Genomic DNA, 23,699 nt, shown 5'->3' on the forward strand with positions numbered 1-23,699 from the left:
AACAGTAAGCATAAGAAAGTTACTGTACATATGTTGATATCAGACAAAGTAGACATGAAGGCAAGAAGTGTTAACAGAGATAAAGAGCAACATTGAAAATTGATGAAAAGTTCAGTTTATCAGAAAACATAAAATCATTAAATGGCATATACTTAAAACACAGCTATAAAATACTTGAAAGGAAAAACACCTGAAAAAAAAGAGAGAGAATTAGACAAATCAATAATCAGATTTAGATATTTAATATCCCTTTTATATCTTACTATATATAAGGATATTGAAAAGCTGAGCAAGATTGTCAACCTATGAATTGGCATTCATAGAACACTAAGTCCAACAGTAAAATACATGTTATTTTAAACTGTACTTGGAACATTGACCAAGATATAAAATAAAATCGTCTCAACAAATTTGAAAAGATTGAAATAAATATGAAAAGATGAAAAACTTATAGACATACCTAACTACACCAACGCCAACTTAGAAATTGAAAACAATAGAATATCTAAAAATAATCCCAACTATTTCAATGTTAAACTATATACTTCTGAATAACCTATGAGTCAAGTAAAAAAATCAAGACAAAGTAGAAAATGTTTGGTATATCAAAGTAAAATGTATGGAATGTATCTATAACACTAATTTAGAGAGGATTTAGAGAGCTTTAAAACACTTATATTTGAAAAAAAAAAGTTAAAATCAGTTGTTTACATTTCCAACATAGGAAGCCAGAAAAAGATGAGCAAATCCAGTGAATAGAAGGGAGTATATACTAAAGAAGAAATCAGTAAAACAGAAAACAACTAACAGAAAAAACAACCAACTTTTGGCTAAAAGTTGGTTCTTTAAAAATTTTTGTAAATGCCTAACCACTAGCAAGACTGATCAAGAAAAGAAGCAGTAATCACAAACCACCCAAACTAATAATATAAGGAATAAAATGGGATTTACTACAGATCCTACAGATTTTAACAGGATAAATATGGAATGTTATGAACTACTCAAGGCCAAAAATATCTACAATTTAGATAAAATGGGAAAATTCATTGAATATACAACTTATCAAAACTGACATGTATGTAATCAAAATTTAAATGGGTATTTATCTATTAACTGTATTAAATTTTTTTTTTACTCAAGTGATTTCTGTGTGAATTTTACCAAACATTTTAAGAAAATAAGATAGAAAGAACTGGTCAAATACTAACAAATTTCATAATTGTGAATGGATGAAAGTGTCCTATTCTTGGAAAGACACTCAAAGATTGAGGCTACAAACCAAAGGCCACTTCTGTGCCACCTTTAAAAGATCTAGCTAAAATTAAAAGATAGAGAAATGTTGGAAATAAAGGATGGAAAAGAGTTATTTCAGGAAACAGCTTACAGAAATAGGAAAGCTGCAATAATATAAATTTCTGACAATATAGAGTTCAAGTGAAAGGCATTTAGCATGAAAAAAGAGACATATTACAGTACAATCACCAAGTTAAGAATCATAAATCTTTATGCACTCCAGCATCTCTCTGAAATGAACAGACACTATTAAAATGTTCAGATATATTTACAAACCCACAATCTTATTTGGAAATGTTAATACATTCTAAAATTGACAGACCAAATTGAGACAATAAGTCAGCCCACTGGGGATCTAACTAACTCATCAGGCTCTGACAATAGATATATTGAAAGAACATGCTTTGTTTCCAGCAAAAAGAGAATATAAATATATATCATTTTTAGAAATTCATAAGACATAATAGAAATAGAAAGTATTTATCACATCACAGAAGAAAAAGAAATTGTCAAAGTAGAAATAACAGCGACCACAATCTCTGATCAAACCTAATGAAATTAGAAATAACAAGGACAGACCAAAAATAATCTCCTTGTGGAATTACTCTTGTATTAAAAGGAAATGGAAATTGAAATTATAGGCTTTTTAGAAAATAATGGCAATGAGTAGCTATAAATCAAAAACTGTGGGATTTGGCTAAAGCAGTAATTACAGGAATATTTATGTACTTAAATGCATTTATTAGAAAATACAAAATATTGGCAGTAAATGACAATCAAGAAAAAGAACAATGAAAGTTTAAATAAAGAAGGAGGAAGGGATTTTTTTAAGTTAAATCAGAAACCAATAACATAGAAAATGATCAGAAAGCATAGACCTTAATTATAAACCAAAAGTTCATTCTTTGAGAAGTTCAACAAACATGCAAAGCTTCAAAAGTTTGATCTAGAGAGAATAAGAAAAATAACGTTAAGGACAAGAAGAAATCGCTTCAAATATGGCTACTTCTAAAATTATAAGAGAATATTAAGGAGATTATTTCATATTCAAAAATCTAAATGAAATGGATAATTTTCCGGGAAAGTTGAACCAGTAAACATGACAGAAATGTGACATGTCTACTCCTAAAAACAGAGAGGGGGTCAGGAATACAGCTGTGTGGATTAGAAAACTAATCAACTGTGTGCACCCTGACCGTATCACTTGGTAAGGGTGTAACTTTAGGCAAGTTTCTCAACTTCTCTGGGCGTCAGTTTCTCTTTGGTAAAATGAGTTAATAACAATAACTGCTGTCCAGGATTACACATACATATAAAGCCTTTAAAACAGTGCTTGACACATACATAGTCAATATTCTGTCATCATATTATCATGTCATCACCCCATCACCATCACCCTCACTATCACCAGATGGTTTTATAGCTGAGACTTACCAAACCTTCAATAAGAGATCAGTCGTGTTTAAGCAGTTTCAGACCTGAATTCCCTGGCGATCCAGTGGTTAGGACTCCACACTTTCACTGCAGGGGGCACAGGTTCGAACTAAGATCCTGCAAGCCGCAAGGTGTGTCCAAAAAATAAAAAATAAACAGTTTCAGACCTAAGAAAAAGCTATAATGTTTCTGAAGTCAACCTTATGCAGCTGGCATCACCTTGACACCAACAAGGAACCAAGAGAGCACAGAGTCAAAGAAAACCCATCAGAGCTCTCTTATAAAGATGCATGAGAAAGACGGCAAATGGAAGTTTAGCAGATGAGTTCCTGTGTCTCTCCTGGGTCACAGGAGTAACGAGAGCCCTCCATACACTCCCCTCCCTCCACACTGCCTGGCTAATAGGAAGCTCTGAGAGTCTGTGATGGGGAGATGCTGAGATTTTGGCTTCTGACCAAGGACTAAGGAGTGATGTCTGAAAAACAAGGGGTGTTTGGGATAGGGAAGTAAGGAGGCATGCGGTGCTTCCCTTTCCTAGGCTGTGAACCACTCAAAACAGGGATGACATTGTACTCGTCTTTGCACCATTCCAGCCCAGCATGGGCCTGACCATGAGACTAGTCAAAAAACAGGTGTATTTGGTATATATACACCTTCCTAGCAGACACTTATTTTTACTCATAAGATGTGAACAAATGTCATTATCAAGCCAGGTATTTGAAAGCATTGTGCACCATGTCTAGGAGCTAACTCAGTACCCCATGAATATATCATTAGGTCAGGTTCAAGTGCGTAGTGGTTTGAAGGCCAGGTTTTGTAGATCTTGCTTGATGTGTAATCATCTCTCAAGATAGAGTAGGTATCTGAGTGTGAGCCGAGTGGACCCTTCCCATCCTGATGGCATGAGGGGATTACTCACTTCACCGATTACTTGCCTCTTTTCCCTCCCCGAGGGGCTCACAGCTGTGCACTCACTGGGCATTTCAGCTTGTTGCTGGTTTGCATCTGAGTCTTCCTTTCAGTGGATTGACTTTCAGGGTGCCCGTACTCTTCTCAGTGCCAGTTCTTCTGTCTCTTCGGTATCTCTAGCCGACCTCATTAGCAAGAGCTTCCATTGTGGTCTCAGGTATCACTGACCTCTCTTTGGACGCTGCATCTGAATTTCATCCAATTATTCATTATGGCTCATCTTTTTTAATACCCCAAACACTGCTTCCTTTGGATTACATGATGTTTTAAGAGGCCTTGAATTTTTTAATTATTTAAAGGACCCTCAGAAATGCATACAACTCTTATGACCACATTTATCTACCTGTAACCTGTCGGTGGAAGAACCTGTAACTCAGTGGGCACATTTTTCACATGATCACAGGAAGCTTGTGTGTTCATTGGCTCATGCAAGATTGTAAAGGCCACGGCCTGTGAAATCTTTGGGGAACCTCAGTAAACATTTAGCTCCATCAGTCTTGAAGGAAATTGTATCTGGTTGGATTGTCCTGGGGCGGGTGAGGACTCAGTGTTTCCAAGCAAACCAGATGAGGTTGCCCTGGAGGTAGCAGCTGCCAGGACATCAACAGCAGGGAAAAGGGCACCAAGATGGACGTGATCAGGTGTGGGCATGAGAGTGCTGGTTGCAGAGGCAAGTCATAAAAAGATGGTTTTTCTTTAATGAAGAACTGATGATTGTAGGGCAGTTTTAATGGGTCATAGCAAGTTGATCAGACACAACCATAGATGTTTTTCTATGGACGTATCTTTGGTTTGTTTTTAGCTCCATTTTAATTTCTCAAGAAATTAGTGAGGATTGAAGTCCTCATTTAATGAAACCCTAATTAATCCAAAAGTATTCATGATGGCTTTCCAGAAAAATCGAAGCTATCCCCACACTAACCTGTTCCTTTTTGTTTCCTGGTAGAACGTCCATTCTCGGGATTTCCTTTGGAGCTGCATTTCTCTCGCTTGCCTTTATCCTTTTCGTCTGCTTTGCTGGACAGCTTTTGGTAGGTACTTCAAATATGGAACTTCTTTGAAAAGTGTGCTCATTGAATGAAAACTGATTTCTTCCTCAAGACAGGGAGCTTGTTGATTTACTGTTTCAGGAGATATACATCCAAGTAGAGAAATATGGACTCCTCATGTCAACAGCCCAGAGTATAAACTGAGGCAGCCCGTGCACAGCCAAGACACTAATCTGAAGGTTACTTGAAATGTTGGATATCATGCTATAAAATTATATTTATGTTTATTTGTTTCTGTCAACATTTTTTATCTCCTCTAAGTTTTCAGAGTATTTATAGCAGCAAATACTAGTGTAAGAGGAGGCTTTTAATGACCGGGAGAATTAAAATGTAAACCAAATGTGTCTTTAATGTCAACTTTTTAGGTATAAAATTTTGGAAAATATGAAAATAGCAAATGTAAAAATATCTCTTATTAGTGTTTTAATTTAAAACTAATCATTGTCAGCACTTATGGTTTAAATGCTAGTTCAGGATATAAGAATTAAATCTCACTGTATTCTTGAGTCTAAAGCAAGTGTTGCTGGGTGGCCCTAGCTCCATGAGAGCATCCTAAGAAAGCCAACAATGAGATAGGAGTGCCAAAAGACAGTCAAGGTTTCATTTTGTTCATCTGAGGTGAGTTGAAACAGGAGAGGCCACTATGAACCAGATTCCAAGCATTGGGTGCATTCTAGTTGGATATGTGAAATCATTTGGCCAAAAAGGGTTAAGATTCCAAAGCATGTCCCTACCTCTGGACAGTAGACACTGCCTCCTCTGCCTTGTACCTTTGCAAACTTTTGTGGGTTTTGTTTGCTATATCATAGTTTGGATGTTTCCAATTGGATTGGCAACTCTTCCAAAAGTGAAACTGTTGTTTCTGATTTCCTCGAATGCACACATGGCATCTTGAGTCTCTTAAAAATCCCCTGAAGACCTTGTAGGTTGTAGAGAAGATTGAGTAACTGTTGACCATGGGAATCCTTGTCAAGTTCTAAGATACAAGCAATTCTTAACATACAAGGGAACCTGACTTTCTATGTTCAGATTTTCCTTGGGTGGAAAAGCACACAGACTCCACTCTTTCTCTTCCTGGCTCCCAAAAGACTTCTGCAGCCCGTTTCTCAGGTTTTCAGAAGAGGAACGGTCATTTGTGGTTCCATTGGAAATCCAAACCCTGTTCTATTTAAAGCAGATTCTATCACTGTGTCTAAGTAGCCATCCTTCTCTTTTTCTATTCCAAGGAATCCAGTCTTGGGGGTGGTGGGAATATAGTATATATTTAGGGTTTCAAACTGACATTTCTTTCCACTGTCTAAGTTGCTATAGGAAAGAAACAGAGAGCCAGAGGAGGGAGAAAGAATCTCCTGAGCAACTTTGCTGCCTTGGTGGGAATGCTTTGCTCTTATATAACGTCTCCCCTCTCAGCCTTGGTATAATCTGACCTCACTGTTGAGCCTTTCGTGGCTTTTGGTCCCTCCTGTACCTGCCAGTGGTGCCTCAGGGGGTTCAAGAGCCAACATTCCTGGCTCCTGGTTCCTCCCACTCCCCGAGGGCTTCCCAAGACTCTGACACCCACACACCAGATGCTAGGAAGTTCTTAACTCTGTGTTGTCTCAAAGAGAAAAGTTCAAGTCTGCAAATGAACTAGTGTTTAACCTCCAACTCACAGGAAGCCTGTACTTTGCCAAAGTGGTCAGGAAGACCAAACTTGAAGACATCTGGCCTTTCTAAACTTGAATCAATAGGATCTGTGAATGAGTCTGCCCCCAGAGGCCAGCTGTGATGCTTGGTCCAGATGGAATCCTGGTAAAATTCAAAGAGGAATTCTTCTCATTCCAATAAGAGGTTCTTTTCACTCTTTAAAACATTATGTAAGGATTTTTTTTTTTATCTTTCAACATCAAACATAGTCATGCAGAAGGCTTTAAGTGTGCTTTCTACTCTACCCTCCAAATTCGGTCAAAAACTACATATATCACCTTTGAGACTCTGGTTAAGTCTTTTCCAAGCCACAGTTTCCTCACATGGAAATTGGAAATCAACCATCCTCACAGCTTCTCAGGATGATTGGAGATATTAAATGTTAAGGACCTAGCAGGATACCAACAGATTTTCAACAAACAGCAGCTACCATTATTTTCCATCACTGCATATTTTAGAGTGCCTATTCTTAGAGCACTTTAGACAAACCCTTTTTTAGGCAGAAAACAACAGCATTAACTTTTTAAAAATTAATATGAGTTCTCATAGTGTTTTGAACAAAGATCAAAATGATAAATGCTTGCTTCTGTCTCTTTTTTAAAAAAAAATTTACAGTTCTTACATGTGACATTTAATGTAATACTTAAGTGTCACTCTACAAACAACAAATTTAAATTGAAGAAGAAAAAAAACCTATGTATATCACAAATATTCCACAGTGGTCATAGAGAAGTATGAGGTTTTATTGTGATTTGCACTTATTTATGGATTAAATACTGAGTTTATGAAAGAATACTGAATATCCCAGACTCACCTTCTACTAACTGATGTTCACCTTCTGAAAACTTAAATGCCAAAGGCAGTATCAATGCTAATATCGGTATTAAATTCTCCGTATGAAGAAAGAAATTAAAATACATCTATGAAGGAGGTTGAGAAAAGGTAGGCCTGACAGATATTTTTCCTCCAAGACCTTTACCTTTATTATCCTCTGTTGCACAAAAAGTGCAACACAGTAGATACAATTGATAGGTCATTGTTTAGCTGGGTGTGATAAAAAGGTAGAGAAACATCAAAGTGGGCAGAAAATAAGAGTGATAAGGAAATGCAATTTTTTCCCGTTGATTAAAAAGATATGTGTTCAGTGACACATTCAGAGAAAAACGCCAGGGAATCTGTTTGTTATAATCATGATTGCTGTGGGAAGCCCGGCCTCTCCTCTCCCTCCGGTCACCCTAGCCCACACCTTCCCCGAGGCTGTCCCAGCAGTGCTGGCCCTCCCCTCCCCCCCATTGCCCATGGGGGTGGGCTCTGCACCTGCTCGCCTTCCTAGAAACTTTCTCAGGAGCATCACCAGCCCTTGTGATGGGTCCTCCTTTGAGCACCATGGGACTCAGGATTTGCACCATGTAATTTAACACTCGATTGTATAACATCTCTCTGACCCCCGATTTTTTATTTTTTGGTGAGTGTGACTGCTGTTTCTCCTTGTATATAGTAGGTTCCTTAAGGCCAGGGTTGTTTCCTACACTTGCTTTCTGTCTCCCAGGGAATCCAGCTGAATGCTAACCTCATAAATGAGTTTGCAATGAGCATACGCTAAGTAAGTGCTACTGGACTTCTATGATTTCCATGAGGTTCTTTTTCCTTTCTCCACTCATCGGGCTCCATGTAGCACCTCCCTTGTCTCACCAACCCTCCCCCATTCATCCTCAGGCAGAGTTATGTGCCCTGAGAGCCCGTGTTCATCCTTCTTTCTCCAGATGCCCTGGCGTGGGGATGGGCTCTGTGTGTAAATGAATGTATGAAGGACTGAATGGTGGTCCATGGCCCTCATCTCGCTGCACTGAACTTCCTTCTCATACGCACCATGATTCCTTGACTCTGACGTGCTTCAGGCTGACTTCTCCTTTGGAAATAATCTCCTAACCTTCATAAACTAATTCTGAAGAGCCCTCCTTTTCCACCACTGGCTTCCCTAGTGCCTGCTGTTTGGGCTTCCTATTTTCTATTCTGATTTTTATTCTTTCAGGTGAAAAAAATCATCAGTGAGTTCACCTCAGCCATGTTTTTTTTTCATTGAGTATTTCAGGCACTTGAAGCACAAGATAAATATTTAATGTCAGTTACCTTAAAGGCAACGTCCTGGCACCACTGCTCAGAGAACATCCCACACCCACCCTCGCCCAGACTCGACTTCCCCCAAGCTCGCAGCTCTGAATTCATCTCACAGTCACCGCATCCCTGCTCCCAGTTCTGGCAAGCTCCTGGCTTGCCTGCATCCTGGACCATCATCCCGTGTTCTCACTTGTCAGACCTCCTTCACCGCCCGTGCATTGGTCCCCTTAGGAGGTGCTTAGCTTTCTGCAACAGACACTGGTTAGCATTTCACAATTGTAAACTTGAGAGCTGAAAGGGACCCAAGAGATAACCTTGGTCAGCCCCGCATTTTGTGGATGAGGAACCCAGGACTCGAGATGCCATTCACTTCAATGAGTTCCCATTTCTACATACTTAAAAGTTTCCCTCCATGACAAATAATGCAGGAGTTGTAAGCAGATCTCTTGAGGTTGGAGACGGAGGCTTTGGATCAGGATCAGGACACTATAAGATCTGCAAAGGTTTCCTGTCCTTGGATGAGAACCTTCAGAACCAACGTAAACTGCTTATGACGGGCAAGATCCCGTGAATAGTTCTGTATCTGACCTCATTGCAGTTTAGAAATAATAAATGTTACATTATATTAAAATTACTCTGCTAAGCATGTTATATAGGCTGGCTCATTTAACCACACAAGAGTCCTTGGAGGGAATGCTTATTCTCAATTAATGAAACAAACAGAAGCTCACAGAGGCTACATAATTTGCCCTGTAGTGTATAGCAAGTAGGTTTTGGAGCCATTGGAAACAAGGCTTAGAACCCTTATGATTATTTGGAGGCAGGTTCCAGAGGGTGCTAGGCTGTGTGTGGAGAGTCACTGGCAGACAGGTGCTCAGAACTAGGCAGGGATAACCACATTCATGGTCATGGGCCATCATGGCACTGAGGTTGTCTCTGGTGACTGCTAAGCATCAGTTGGTCAGAATCACGTAAGTCAGTCACGATAACCTCACATAGAACCTAATTCATAGTCTAGTTTTCCAATATATGCAGCTGTTGACCCAGTTTACATAAAACTGGATTCTGGGCAAGGTATAACTCCATCTTAAGAGTCATTCAGTAAAATGGAGGAAAAATGTTAATTTATAAGTGGATTTAAACTCCAAAATATTCTAGTAGGAAAGCATCCTTAATAATAATACTTTGCAAAAATGTTTTTACATATGTGAGAGCCCTCTAAAGTGCATTCAATGTATATTATTTTATTTGATAATCCAAAGAATCCATTTTATCTAAGTAGAAACTAAGATGTAGAATAAGAGATTGTATTTTCATGACACTCAGCAATAAAAAATAATAATAGCTGTCATCATCGTAGTAGTAATAATAATAAGTGTGTACTTACTGCCAAATTTAACTTTCTAAACTACGTGAAGTAGACTTACATCTCTGGAAGAAATACAAGAGATATAACTATAAATAACACACCCACCAAAAAAAAAAAAAAAACCCTCCTTGATGAAATGTATTTTAGAAGGAGTATGCCAGATTTAGCAAATGAAAATGTTAGAAAATGTCAGGAGAATTTTTTTCTCTCAATGTGGTTTTCTTGAGCTTTGTATAGCAGAGATAATATGATATCAGCCCACCAACGTTGTTCCAGGCAGAGATAAAAGCACAAACATAGAGATTGTCCTGGGGAAGGAAAGTAGGTCACACACCAGCTGATTAAAAAGCTTTCTACCCACAGGAGTGTTTTTCCCTTGAAATCTATTTTCTCTAATTTCAACATAATCAGCTTTCTCATGGTTAGTATTTTCCCAGTGTCCCTTTTCCCATCTTCTTATTCAGCTTTTCCTTGTTATATAGGTGTGTCTCTTGTAAACAACATCTAAGTGTATGTTACGTTCTCTGATCCAAGAGTCTCTTTCTTTTACCTGACAAGTGTAATACATTTATGTGTATTATAATTACTGCTAGTCTTATCTTGCTTTTTTTATCCATCATGTATGTTCTTTGCTTCTGCTTATTTTTCCTCCTCTCCTGCCTTCTCTTGGACGAATGGAGTTTATTCTCCTTTATTCCCTCTAGTGACTTGGCAGTTGCTTTATCCAAGTCTTTTCTTTTAGCAATTAATGTAAAATATGTAACATGCACATGATTAACAGCGTCCATTATTATCTCCATCTTCTTGGTGAAGAATACAAGGACCATGCTCTAAATCTCTAAATCTGATCATCCTTTTCCATCATCCATGCTCGTGCTGTTTAGATTTTTAAAATTTAAACTATTTTTATTGTTCACTGTTACCACTATTCTTGTTTAACAATCTCTTTGTTCACCGTTCTCCTGAATGCCATTCCCTCCTCCAGATGCAGTGTCCATATTTCCATAGGATTATTCCTTTTGTAATCCCTTCCATGAGAGCCTGTGCATAATATACCCAATCAGCTTTTATATTAAAAAATAGCCTTTTTTCCTCACTGACTAATAAGTTAGTCAATAATTTTTCTAACATTTTGAAGACATGAGTCCATATTTTCCTGGATTTTAATGTACTGAGGAGAAATCTACTCTAATTGTTCTTCCTTGGTAGATGTCTTTTCTCTGATTGCTTTTGTAGGATTTGTTCTTTGTCTGTCTTGGTCAATTGATTCCTTGTGTTAAGGAGTAGGTTTACTTTCATTTTTCCTGGTTGCGACTCAGTGCATCGTCTCAGCCACAGAGTTCATACTGTGCTCCAGGTCCACAAAGTTGTCATCCCATATTTCCTTGTATTTTGCCTCTTTCCCTGTCTTTCTGTTCTATTTTTCTCAAACTTTCATTCCAAGTATGTTGAATCTTTTTATTGTACCTTCTGTGCCTCAACATCATACTTTTTATCTCTCTATATTTCAGTGCTGTTTTACAGGTTGTTTCCTTAGAGCTATCTTACCTTCTTCAGCGTAACTATTGAGTGTTTCATCTCAATATCTACCTGTTTGTCTCTAGAGAGTCTATGGAGCTCATTTTTAAAATATGCCTGTTGCTTTCTCTTAACTGATTATTCATTATGAACTCTAATCCATCTTTTATTAATTTAATCTTATTTTACAGACTATTTCAGATTGATATAGTAATTGCAGACCTTGTGACACTAATTCTACTATCTGTTATTTCTGTTTATTCTTCCTTGTAAGGTCTTCTTATGTAGTTCATAATTTTTGTTTATTGTGAGATCATTCAGTAGGGGCTGCCCCCTTCCCAACTGGGACGTGCCCTGCACCCTGCGATGTGAAGTATTTTTCATAAGCAGTGTTGTTCTTGCTGCAGCTGGAGCCCCAAGGACTTTCTCTGGTTTTTGGTCTAATTGATAACCACTCACCTTTTCTCATTATGAAGCAGATAATGTGATTTCAAAACCAACACCTATATTTAGAGTTTGAGTTATCATTGGAAGTTTATTGGTACTTCCTTGATCTAGTGTATGGAGTTCTTCTAGACTTCTCCACATGGAGAGAATAGCCTTCTGAGGCTTCTCGTTTTATTCAGGGGTCTTGGTCCCAGCTGCCCACCTTTTGCAGACCCCAGGCAACATCTTTTCCCTGTGGGCATTAAAAGCCCAGCCCTAGGTAATGTCCAGTTTCAGGACACTCCTAGGCCAATCCCACAGCCTCAGTCCCCCTAGCAGTGATCTTCTTTGTTCCCAGCCCATGGGAATTTCTCTTTGGGTCCATCGTTAAGACGGGGAGCTTATTGAGTGAGCATCTATTACGTTCTGACTGTTTGCCAAACACCGTGCTGCCTCTGGGAATACAAAGATGGGTTATGGGAGTTCCCTGGAAGTCCAGTGGTAAGGACTCAGCACTTTCACTGCTGTGGGCCCAGGTTTGAGCCCTGGTCAGGGAACTAAGATCCCGCAAGCTGCACAGTGTGGCCAAAAAAAAAAAAAGAAAACAAAGATGGGTGTGAAGAGGCCAGTGTCCTCCACCAGGTCTCCACATGGCCAGAGACAAGCATGTCGGCAAAGATAACACAATGTGGACGGTGCTATGAGGACCACACAGTGGATGAATGACAGAGGAATATGGCTCAGCCAAGGCGTACAAAAGAAACAGGTTGATTTTGTAGAATATGATAGGTTGAAATAAAAGTCTGTGGGAAATCCAAGTACAATTAAAGTAGACACATCAGTCTCTGTGACATTAAATGTTTTAAGTAATTATTGCTGCAACTTGTTGCTGCCATTCAAAAAGATAGTCCCTGCCCAATTAAAATGCCAAAGTAGGAAAGGCAAAGTGTTCCTTTAGACAACTACACAAAAGTGCATGTTTATATGATAAACTTCACCATAGCTTTCAGGCAAGATTTTAGGATGAGTTCTAATAATAAAAATTTGTTACTCAGCCACTGTGATATATTGATAACTTTCTGAAATGTCTCTCATTGTATTAAACTTCACCTATATAAGGATCTACTTCTTTTCAGGTACATCGTTTTATTTTAAAAAGGAACACTAATGAGACTGCAAACACAATCTGCTTTAATAATGATACCATTAAATTATGAGGAATTTTAGAAAGAGAGACTACCAGTCACTTCCAATGCAAAAGTTTCAAAAAGAAGAAAAGGAAGAGAGGAAGGAAGAAATGGAAAATATTTTTGGTGGAGATAGTTTTTTCTTTTTTTTAAATCCAAAACACAGATGAAGATCATTTTATTTTTACATGGAGAATCTCTGCATCTTCTGGATGAAGAACGTTAGCATTCATCCACACCCTTTCTAGCAACCCACACTGCTCACTGCCCCAAGCACTAACTCCACCATAGTTTGTTTGTTTGTTTGTTTTTTTCTGGCTGCGTTGAGTCTTCGTTGCAGTGCGTGGGCTTCTCATTGCAGTGGCTTCTCTTTGTTGCGGAGCACAGGCTCTAGCTGCTCAGGCTTCAGTAGTTGTGGCATGTGGGCTCAGTAGTTGCGGCTCGCGGACTCTAGAGCACAGGCTCAGTAGTTGTGACTCACAGGCTTAGGTGCTCCATAGCATGTGGGATCTTCCCGGACCAGGGATGGAACCCATGTCCCCTGCGTTAGCAGGCGGATTATTAACCACTGCGCAATCAGGGAAGTCCCCACCATAGGGTTTTCATATAAATTTAGATTCTTTCTCCTTTTACATCTCCCACTACAGTTAGTACCAATTCCGTATTTATCAGTAGATGCATGTAGCATTACCAGCCAAGAGCATTTCTAGAAGGATTTCTAGCATTTCTTACTTAAAGTGAGCTCACTGTAAGTAAGAAGAGGCAATCATAGGATACAGTGAGCCTCACTGATGATCACGGCAGGGAGGAAACAGATTTGGCTGAAACGATGCCAGTGATTAAAGCAAAGATCAAATAGAATGACTACCCATTGGAAATGCTCTCATTTTCATATGCATAGCATCTTCTGAATAAACACCACAATATTCTTTGAGATGTTATCATTTATAATGTCTCATTAGGATGGTGTAAATTTTGATAAACTTTATTTTTCCATCAGGGACTCTGTTTGAATACTTAACCCAAAACAGAATAAACTGAACTAAATTATCATGTTAAGATCCAAGCTGTAATTTTTATTCAGAGCTACAAATGGAATCGATGTTCCCATTTTTCCTTAATCGGATTCCTTCTATCTTAAGTTCTTAGTCTTTTTTCTCCTTTTCTCCCATCGTTGGTTTCTTCTCTTCCCCCTAAGGTCTGTATCTTCCTCCTCTTCTTCCTGCACTGTCTTTGTAGTTCAGGGTCCCCATCTCCATCATCATCTTCTATTTCCTCATCCTTGCCACCAGTACTGTTACCAGTTTTCATATTTCAGAACAGTTGTATTTACTTTGCCTCTACTTGGTGACAGGATGAAAAGATAGGGGAGGCTGCCTGTCTCCTTGAGCTGGAGAACAATGAGTATTTGGCCTGATAGGTTTAAAAACAATTTCACGGGGGGGACTTGGAGTCACATAGGAAGACTAAACGGAGAAGGAATCGAACCTACCTCATCCTGAATCCGGTGTCCTGAGCCCAACGCACGCCAACCCCACGCGTCTTTAGTGAGCAGTTCCAAGAAGAGGGCTCTTCGCAGGGCTGAGTAGGAACATGACAGATTTCCAGGACATTCTGCCACATATACAGTAGGCACACAGAGGCAGTAGTTTCTAGGGCCACCAGTTTGTAATTTTGCCCAGCGTGTCACGGGAGCAGAAAAAACTCACGTGTGTCTGCCCACATCTGCTTCAGCAAATGACTAATCTGTAAGCAGAATATAACATATTCCTATTAGATGGCATATTTGGCAATATTATCACCATGCATTATTCTAAAAATTCGAACAGTAATTTTTTTAATTTCATAATTTCAATAGCATGTCTGTGTAATAACCAGATAATATTTTACCTAATTGACTGTGACATGGAATCTGTAATGTAATATTTAGATTTAAGTATTCTCCTAAAATAGCAGTTTTGTGTTTTCTGCTCTTAAAATGTTTATCATATCTATTGACAATTTCTGTGTACAGACACAAAAGCATCCATTTTTATAATTTTCTTTTAAATAAAAACACTAATCCTAGTCACTTAGGATGCAAATACATAAATATTGCCTTAATTTGCCAGAATCCAGCCAGATGTCATCATCTCCTACTGGAATATGAGCTGGATGACAATGATATTCTATTTGAATCTCTGCTCTCTACTCTATTATAGCTTCTCCTCCAGAATGCAGATCTGACTGTGGTCTGTGGTATTAATATTATTCCAAGTAGCATGCATTGAATGATAGTGGTACACTTTCAGGTGGGTGTCCTCCAGCCGTGTGACCCTGAAAGATACTGCATGTTCACAGCATTAGAGGGCATCTCGTTGGAAAACAGACTTAACGCCACCACCAACCCCCGTCCACACCCTGCTTTGGGGAAGAAGCTTAAGGCATAAATCTGGCTCCCCCTGAGTTGCTGGTGGGAAGATGCTCTGCAGAGCCCGGCTGCCAGCCAGTGATTCAGCTCCTGGCAGCCCCCGGAATCCAGGGCAGCACTGTCCCCATTCCCCCAGACAGGCTGTAGGAGAAACCAGAGAAAGACCCAGGAGAATCTGCCCAAGGAGTGAGCCCTAAACGCTGTCCTGGGATTCTACATCAGTGGGGGATGTATGCTGTATACAAATGTTCTGCATCTCTTTGTATCAGGAGCTGAAGGGGGAAAAAAAGACTATAGTGGAATGGAAGGGAAAACATGTTTTTTGTTCATCCAGATGTAGAGCAAATAAATTTTTAGTCACTAAAATGTTTCTGAGAAATATTATGTTTTCTTCACAAATATAAGAAGAGTTAACACATATGTCCTGTTCTGGGCACCTTACGTAGCTCATTTAAACCTCGAGGCAGGCACTATTATTCTCATTTTAGAGATGAAGAAACTGAGGCCAGAGAGGGTAATTAACTTGCGGAAAGTTTAACAGCTATAGGGACTTGATGCCGAGCCACAGGGCCGGCTACCTTTCTCACTACCTCTCATCCAGTATCACAGAGTCTCATTTAATTGTTGTATCAACAGTTAACAAATCGCAGTGCTTACGTCAACAATACTTTAAAGAATAAAGCAGAAAGAAAATGTGAAAGAGGCTGAGAAATAAAAGCGCTGTTTATTAGTGCTATTAAGGAGTATTCTCTATTTGAATTTTATTGATGTCGCAACAGTTTATCATTATATTAATTTACTAGTGCAAGTCAAAAATGTGTAAGTGTATATTTATTCCTCCTTCTGAATTTTTTCGAAATTATACCTTTTTTTTTAATGGTTCCAGGACACGTGGCCTCGGATCCACAGTCCCTTTTGCGTGAAGTTAAAATTTAGATCCCTAGAGAACTCTTAAGAATGCCTGTCAGATCAGATAACATATGTAAATACCCACTCGGGTGGGTACCGGAATACCTGGCACTGGCCAGGTTTGCGGTACCCACAGGTTAGGATTCTCCCTACTCCGCTCTCTCACCACCGGGACGAAGGTGAACATCACAATGCTGCTTCCCCAGGAAGGTGGCCTCGAGGCCTCGGTGAGGTTAGCCCATCACTGAGTTCCCACGGAGCAGAGTCTGGCCCACAGGAGATGGTGAGGGAAAGCTGGCTGTCATTCTATAAAGACCTCAGTTCCTTCCACACGAAAAGAGCTTCTCAGAAACTATAATGCTGCTCAGTGCAGCATTATTCACTGTAGCCAACGCCAGTGTCCAACAAGAGATGAACGGGTGAACAAAATGTGGCCTATACATAGATTGTTATTCAGCCTTATGAAAAGAAAGAAGTCCTGTCACAGGCTACAGCGTGGATGAACCCAGAGGACATTATGCCAGCTGAAGTAAGCCAGGCACAGAAAGACAAATACTGCATGATTCCACTTACATGAGTACTTAGACTGCTCAGAGGCTTAGAGACAGAAAGTAGCATAGCAGTTGCCGGGGGAAAGGGGAGTTGTTTCGTGGGTGTGGAGTCTCAGTTGTGCAAGATAACAGCTCTAGAGATCTGTAACACAGCAATGTGGACGCAGTAACACTACTGAACTGTGCACTTAAAAATAGTTTAGAGGGTCCATTTTACATTTTTTAACACAATCAAAAATAAAAATTTTTATAATAAAAAGTAGAGCTTCTCCACGTGGAGGAAGCCCTCGCAGGACAGGATGAGGTCAAGCCATCACCACAAGCCTCAGTGAGAACGCTGGGTGTTGTCTTCACAGGTACAGACACCAAACTATTTTATGGTCCGGTTGTATTCTTAGGATTCGCTGCGTGTTGATCGCTTTCTGCGTAAATCACCTGAATTTATGAAACCTGCCTCCTCACAGCTGTGATCTGAGACCCAACACATCCCCCAGAGTGGTTTAATTACCTGGCATATTTTTCCTTTACCAGAAGAATTTTTAAACATAATTTCAGGTCTCTTTTAAAGGACATACAAGCACGTCCTAATTTGTCGTAGAAACGTAATTAATTTGTTCCTAATTTGTAACAATGATGCCAACATAGTCTACTTCTTCAATCTGTGAAGAATATCGATGCATCTTGTGGTTTTAAACATCCTTGAGAAAATACATAAAATAGCAACGCATTTCTTTTTCTTTCTCTCTCCTCCCAGCAATGCAGCAAAAAAGCGTCCGCCTCTCTCCTGTGGCTTTTGAAGTCGTCGGGCATCATCGCCACCCGCCCCTGGCCTCGGATCTCCCTGACGGTCATCACCACGGTCATCATATTAACCATGGCCGTGTTCAACATGGTGAGTCAGGGCCCCACCGGGCGGTGCCTGTCTCATGGGGTTTGGAAACCTTTCCCACAGCTCCTTCAGTGACACTCATTGCTGCCTGTTAAATTCAGCCCTCAACCGCTGCAGCAGCGGCTTTGCTAAGGGAAAAGGATGCAGACTGGGGAAACCACCGCGAGGGAGGGAGGCTCCTTCCAGCGGTTTCCTACCTCATAGCTCGTCTTGGCTCCGGCTACAGAAATGCCACCAAATGTCAGCAGGGTGGTCGGCCGGGGGTAACAGAACCAGCAAATTAAGGAGAGTGCAGTGGGAAAGGTGTCCTGCTCTGGGGTTTAAAGGGCCTGATTTCAAACAGCAGCTCCCACCTTACCAGCTGTTCGGTTTTGGAGAATTTTCATTGCAAATTTCCACAGGCTCCACTTCACTTCTCATGAGAAAACTGAGAACTTACTTTCAGTTCTAAGTGAGAACTCACATTTCTCTGCCAAGGTGGATTTTTAAGGTATGAACCGACGCTCCGAGCACACTTAGGACGGCATGAGGTATTTGGTAAATATTGAAGCAGTGGTCGCTCTTACTGTATCAATATTACTATTGGTATAGCCTTAAAAATAGACACTTAGGTAATCAGTGCACATTGAGACACAACCTTATTATTATTCTGACATCATCACCATCAACCATAAGGCGTTAATTTCCTTCATGTATTGGGTGCTTTACTGGTGTTGGAACTGCAGTATGATGAGTATACTCCCTGCCTTCTGGAAACACAAAACCAGGTTGTGGAGAAGGGGCACGTGTGTTACATAATAAAGACATAGTTTTCATGGGTGAGACTAATGAGCATTCATTCAGCAAAAAATATATATATTTATTGAGCATAAATATGCACCTGGTACGTCACTAGATCCTCAGAACCCAAAGACAGTTTGCCTCCCAGGAGTTCCCGGTGGAGTTTAGGAGACCGACAGCTGGGTAAACTTATAAAAGCGTCTGAGAGCCAACCATGGAAGCGTGTAGGGGGCAAGGACAGGGGAGCCAGGCTGCGGGACAGGATTCTAAACGATGGGCAGCAGGAGTTTCACCAGATGGTGGATGAAAGATGAGAAGGAGGGAAGGCATTTGGCATCTAGGACAAAGAAGAGAGAGAAATTTGTACCAAGTAGCAGCAAAAAAACAAGGCTGAAGGACTAGGTAAGGACCTTGAATATTTGCTTGGGATTTGTCCTCAATGTTGTACTATGGGTCATACAGTTTCTCTAGACACACCTGGAGATTCAGGTGAGGGTGATGCCAGCTGGAAGGCGGATGGGCGGGGGTGCCAGCTGCAGAGGTGGGAGGGCCCCTTCCTCCACTTCACTTTGCCTCGAAGTCCATCTTAAGGGCACCTGGAAAGAAGGTGGCAGAGAAGCCTCAGCTTGCCCTCCTTCCTCCCACTTCCTGCCCATCAGGAGGTTGGGTATGGATTCCTGGGTGTCCTCCCGTGTGGTTAACTGGGGGACAGGTGAGCTGGCTTCTCCCACCTCACCTAACTACATGCCCCAGCTCCCTCTAGGAGCTCCCCTGAGAAAGGACAGGAGGTCAGGCCCTACTGTAGGTCTTCCCAGGCACAGACCAGTGAGAGGTGTCACCATGACTTGGCCTTCCTCTACCCACCTGCTCAGCCTCAGAGGTCAGCTCGGGAAGGGGCTGCTCCCAGTTGCCCCTGTGCAGTTAGAACTAACGGTGTCTGTGGGGGGAGAGGGCTCGGCAGTCAAGCCCATGCAGCCAGCAGGCTTCCGCAGGACCAGCTTGTGTTCCTATGTGGAGTTGTCTCGCTGTGTCAAGTTCACCATGACAACTCCACCATCCTGGCCCTCCTCCTGGACTTCTCCTCAAGCTCATCACCCTCCTCCTGGACCTTCACAGCATCTGAGGCTGTCTTTCTGCTCTACGGATGATGAGACCTTCCCTCCAGGGGTGGAGGCCTCCTCTTCTAGGTCTCAGGCATACCTAGACCGTGACATCATTTATTTCCAACAAGGGCTTTGTCAGGACTGACTGGGGAAGAGCTGGGAAATGGCGCCCTGTCTGGACAGGTAATTCCCTCAAGAATACCCTGCTCAGGAGGGACTTCAGATCGCAAGGGCTCCAGGGGAGGCTGGCAGCAGTCAGCCTGAGGCACGTGCTCACGAGGGCCCCAGACCGTGGGCCAAGGGCTCTCTGCGTGACGACCCCAGGATATTGTGACTGTGGCCCCAGAGCTGTCACCAGAGCAGGGGAGGCCTCGGGGTGAGGAATGCGACATGAGGGACTGAAGACTAGACAAGAGGGCCTTTCCTGGAAGAGCCCTTCAGCAAGCATATCACTAGCCGTTAGGACCCCTAGGTTTCCTGCACAGGCAGTATCGTGGCTATTGCATGAGCGTATGAATCTTATCACCACAGAGGAAGATGGACAGAGACACAAAGGGCAGTGGTGAGAGACTGGAGAAACATGAGCATTTCCTAAAATGGGTTCCTCGTGCTGGACTTTGTCACAGGCATGTGCGTGTTGGTCCTGCTGTTCTGAGATCCAGCTCTCCGGGAGAAAGTGCCAGCAAGCTCCGAGAAGAGCTTGGTAAATCAAGCTGCGGGAGACAGCTGGGACAGAAGTGAGCGCCGCCGTGAAGGAGGAGGGGGTGGGGCTGGGAGAAACAGGACACACTTGAAGGACAACACTAGCTAGAGTTCTGAGCGGTTCTGACAGACACCGAGGGTGTTCCGTGGCCCTGACGAGTGTTGACCCCCTGTGCCCTTATAATCAAGTCTCCTCATCCCTCAAGAGTGTGTTCACTCACCTGTGTGCTCATTTACCTGTGCACACGTCCTGAGCGGTGACACATGTAACACAACATCCACACACCTAACAGCGAGGGGTATTTTACTTATTTATTTTTTCACGTGTCCTAGGAAAGCACCCTCTATATAAGGAGGGGCCGTTCCGTAGTTACTAAATGAGAGAATGAATGAATGAATGTGTAAGCAGGCAACCCTTTAAAAAAGAAAACATTTTTCATGAAATCCAATTTGACCTTATAAAACCAGGATTTATCACCTAGTTTTTAAAAGACAGACTCGAAATGGAAAACAAATCTTATTCGAAGCTGGTTGTATTTCTCCTAGGATAATTAGTGATTGATGGGCAGTTCAGTCACTGTCTATGAATGTTGCATGAGCTCAGCATTTAGGAGTAGATATTTTTACAGTAACTGCAATCCCTTTGGAGAGAAGAAATATATCTTCTGTACCGGAAACACATCTTCCAGTGTCATTTTCCTTCCTCAGAAAGAAGGAAGTGCATTGCCAAGTGAGGTCGAGAAGTCTATGGGAGACACATTAAAAGTATGATGGATGAGCTTTGAGAAAGAATGAAATAAGGCTCCATGCACTGAGCTGCCCCTTGGTATCAGAGGCTGTGGGACAAGGAACAAGCTAAATTAATTTGTTTCTGTCCATTATTTTTCTTGATACCTGGTGAAATTAGTGGTTCCCTCCCATGCAGATGTTCTTCTTGTATTTATTTCAAAGAAACATCACAAAACAGTATGAAATGCAACATGAGGTAGACAAAGGAAATCACTTTCCCTAGATCTTGAGCTTTCTTGTCATTTCTTATTCATCACAGAAAGGGAAGGACTGGTCCATCAGGGTGCCATCTTTGACTGCATCTGATGATTTACAGAGAAACGCTCTCCAGCTATTCAGATCCCCGACCTCTTGCATTTTGACTGCACAAGGCAGACACAAGGTCCTGTGTCCCCAGCCACACTGCACGGTGCTGTGACGTCCCTTGGGTCACACACATCACCAGGGGGTGCCGATGCAGCACTGAGACCTGGGCTGGTAGAATTGAGCATCTTTGGGGTGCCAAGCAAGGGAAGTGGGCTCCAGGTCCCTCACTCACATTCTGGGAAGATGGCTCCTCTTGCTGGGGATGCGGGTACAGTCTTTACCTGCATGCGGTCAAATGCTCCTAGCGGTGTTTCTGTGCCTTTTTTCCTAGCCCCACTTCAAACCCCCATCCAGGAGAGGTTTCTATTTAATGTAGTACCTGGATAGCTTTTAAACTTATCTTGGTACTTCTTCTAAGAATACAGTTCCTGGACTAACTGAGCCCTATCCCCACGTTGTAGTTTTGTTCTTTCTTAGCAGTGATTAACCCATGAGGCTAATCTGGGTGCAGGACTCACATTCCAGGGAAGAGCAGCTCTCTGGTGTGGGAGTTAGGCGAGGGGCTGCCTTCAGGAGCAAGCTTTGCTTAAGTCACTGAGAGGATACTTCTCTGTCAGGAAACTTCATCTTTTTAAAGTCCCAGCACATTCAGATCCTCTTCTGTAGCTCCTGTGATTTTGAAGCGTTCTTTTAAGGACAAGGCAAAAATGCTTTCTTCCTTTTTTTTTTTTTTTTTTTTTCTTTTTCTGTTTTCAATGTTTGTTGTTTTTCCTCTGGGGAAAATATATATAACATAAAGTTTATCGTTTTAACCATTTTTAAGTGTACAATTCAGGGGCATTCAGTACCTTTGCAGTATTATGCAAACCATCACCACTATCTATTTCCAGAACTTGTTCATCATCTCAGACTCTGTACCCATGAACAATAACTCCCCACTTCCCTGGCCTCTGGTAACCTCTACTCTGCTTTCTGTTACGCTAAACTTACCTATTCTAGAACACCTCGTATACGTGAGATTACATGATAGTTGTCTTTTTGTGCCTGGTTCATTTCACTTCCAATAATGTTTTGAAGGTTCTCATTTTCGCTTTGATGCCCAGTCCCTCCACAGCGGGGGAACCTCTCAGTTTGCCCTGGATTTTTCCAGCCAGTGGCAAACAGCCCTTATTAACTACTTTTCTATCATCACCACCATCACTCTCTTTACCTCAGAGAGGAGAGAAGCCTTAGGGATGATGTGAGGGCTGAGGCCACCCGCGAGCCTCCTCTGCCCCTGACCGTGTGGATGGACCCTTCCACACTGAGCCTCCGCATGGATTTTTAGTCCCTAATGTTTATCCCGAGGCTGAATTTTCACAGCCCTTACAAGAGCTGGGGTCAACAGGGATGGTGTTCCTTTAACTCTCGTTACACACTAATATAAATGACGAAATGTCCAGGTCAGGTTTATTTAAAATGAATTGTGAGATTTTACCAGGACATTTAAAATACCTGGTGTTCACCAAACACCCCAATACAAAGTGGAAAAAAACAACCAGTTATCCAGACTTTTTTTTCAAATATAGGGTTTCGGGTAGCAAATTGCAAAAGGCCTGTGTGTTTTGTTCCATTTTAGTTTCCAGCTGACTGTTTAGAACCATGTTCGAGAAGCTCAAATCCTCTGCCTTTTTTTTTCTGACATTTTGACAATGTCATCATGTGATGCCTCACACCATTTTGCAACTTTTCCGAGAAACTTCCCAGAGAATATTATAAACAGCCCAGCTTCGTGAGCCCCATAGACAAGGAGTTAGCCGTGGTTAACTAGTAGTTAATTGGTAATCTAATTCTAATTAGTTAATTACTTCTATTTCCAACCAAATGACAAGCAATGATGTTATCAGGCTATTAACACGGTATTAAATCACGTGTTCACAGTTTAATATTATTTGAAAAACATAATTCTGAGATGTTTCACATTGCCTGGGAAATGTAAAATTTAGAAGTAGGGCTAAAAATAGGCACTGTTAGGATATCTTGTCCAGGATGAGGGTATCATTTTCCCAATTATGACAAAGGTTGTAGAATATTAAAATAGATCGAGAGGCGTTCCCCCAAATAATTATGATACTAGAAATTCATTCTGTGCAGAAGATTGTGGCACTTTAATCCGGAAGGGAGAGGGATGTGGATTGATAACCCTCGAGCTTGGACTGGCTATAATTAGGA

The 23,699-nt window shown here is 41.3% G+C and overlaps 1 protein-coding gene across 1 annotated transcript in view; it reads left to right on the plus strand.

Moving 5' to 3' along the window:
- The window catches only part of ADCY2 (adenylate cyclase 2), a 431,484-nt gene that overhangs the window by 343,088 nt on the left and 64,697 nt on the right, over positions 1-23,699 (plus strand). Inside the window, exons 15-16 of the mRNA XM_061187643.1 lie at positions 4,643-4,727; positions 17,674-17,811. Coding sequence (XP_061043626.1) covers positions 4,643-4,727; positions 17,674-17,811 — 223 coding nt within the window. The remainder of the gene's footprint in view (positions 1-4,642; positions 4,728-17,673; positions 17,812-23,699) is intronic.

This window comes from Eubalaena glacialis, chromosome 4 (genome assembly GCF_028564815.1).
Source record: "Eubalaena glacialis isolate mEubGla1 chromosome 4, mEubGla1.1.hap2.+ XY, whole genome shotgun sequence".
Lineage (NCBI taxonomy): Eukaryota > Metazoa > Chordata > Mammalia > Artiodactyla > Balaenidae > Eubalaena > Eubalaena glacialis.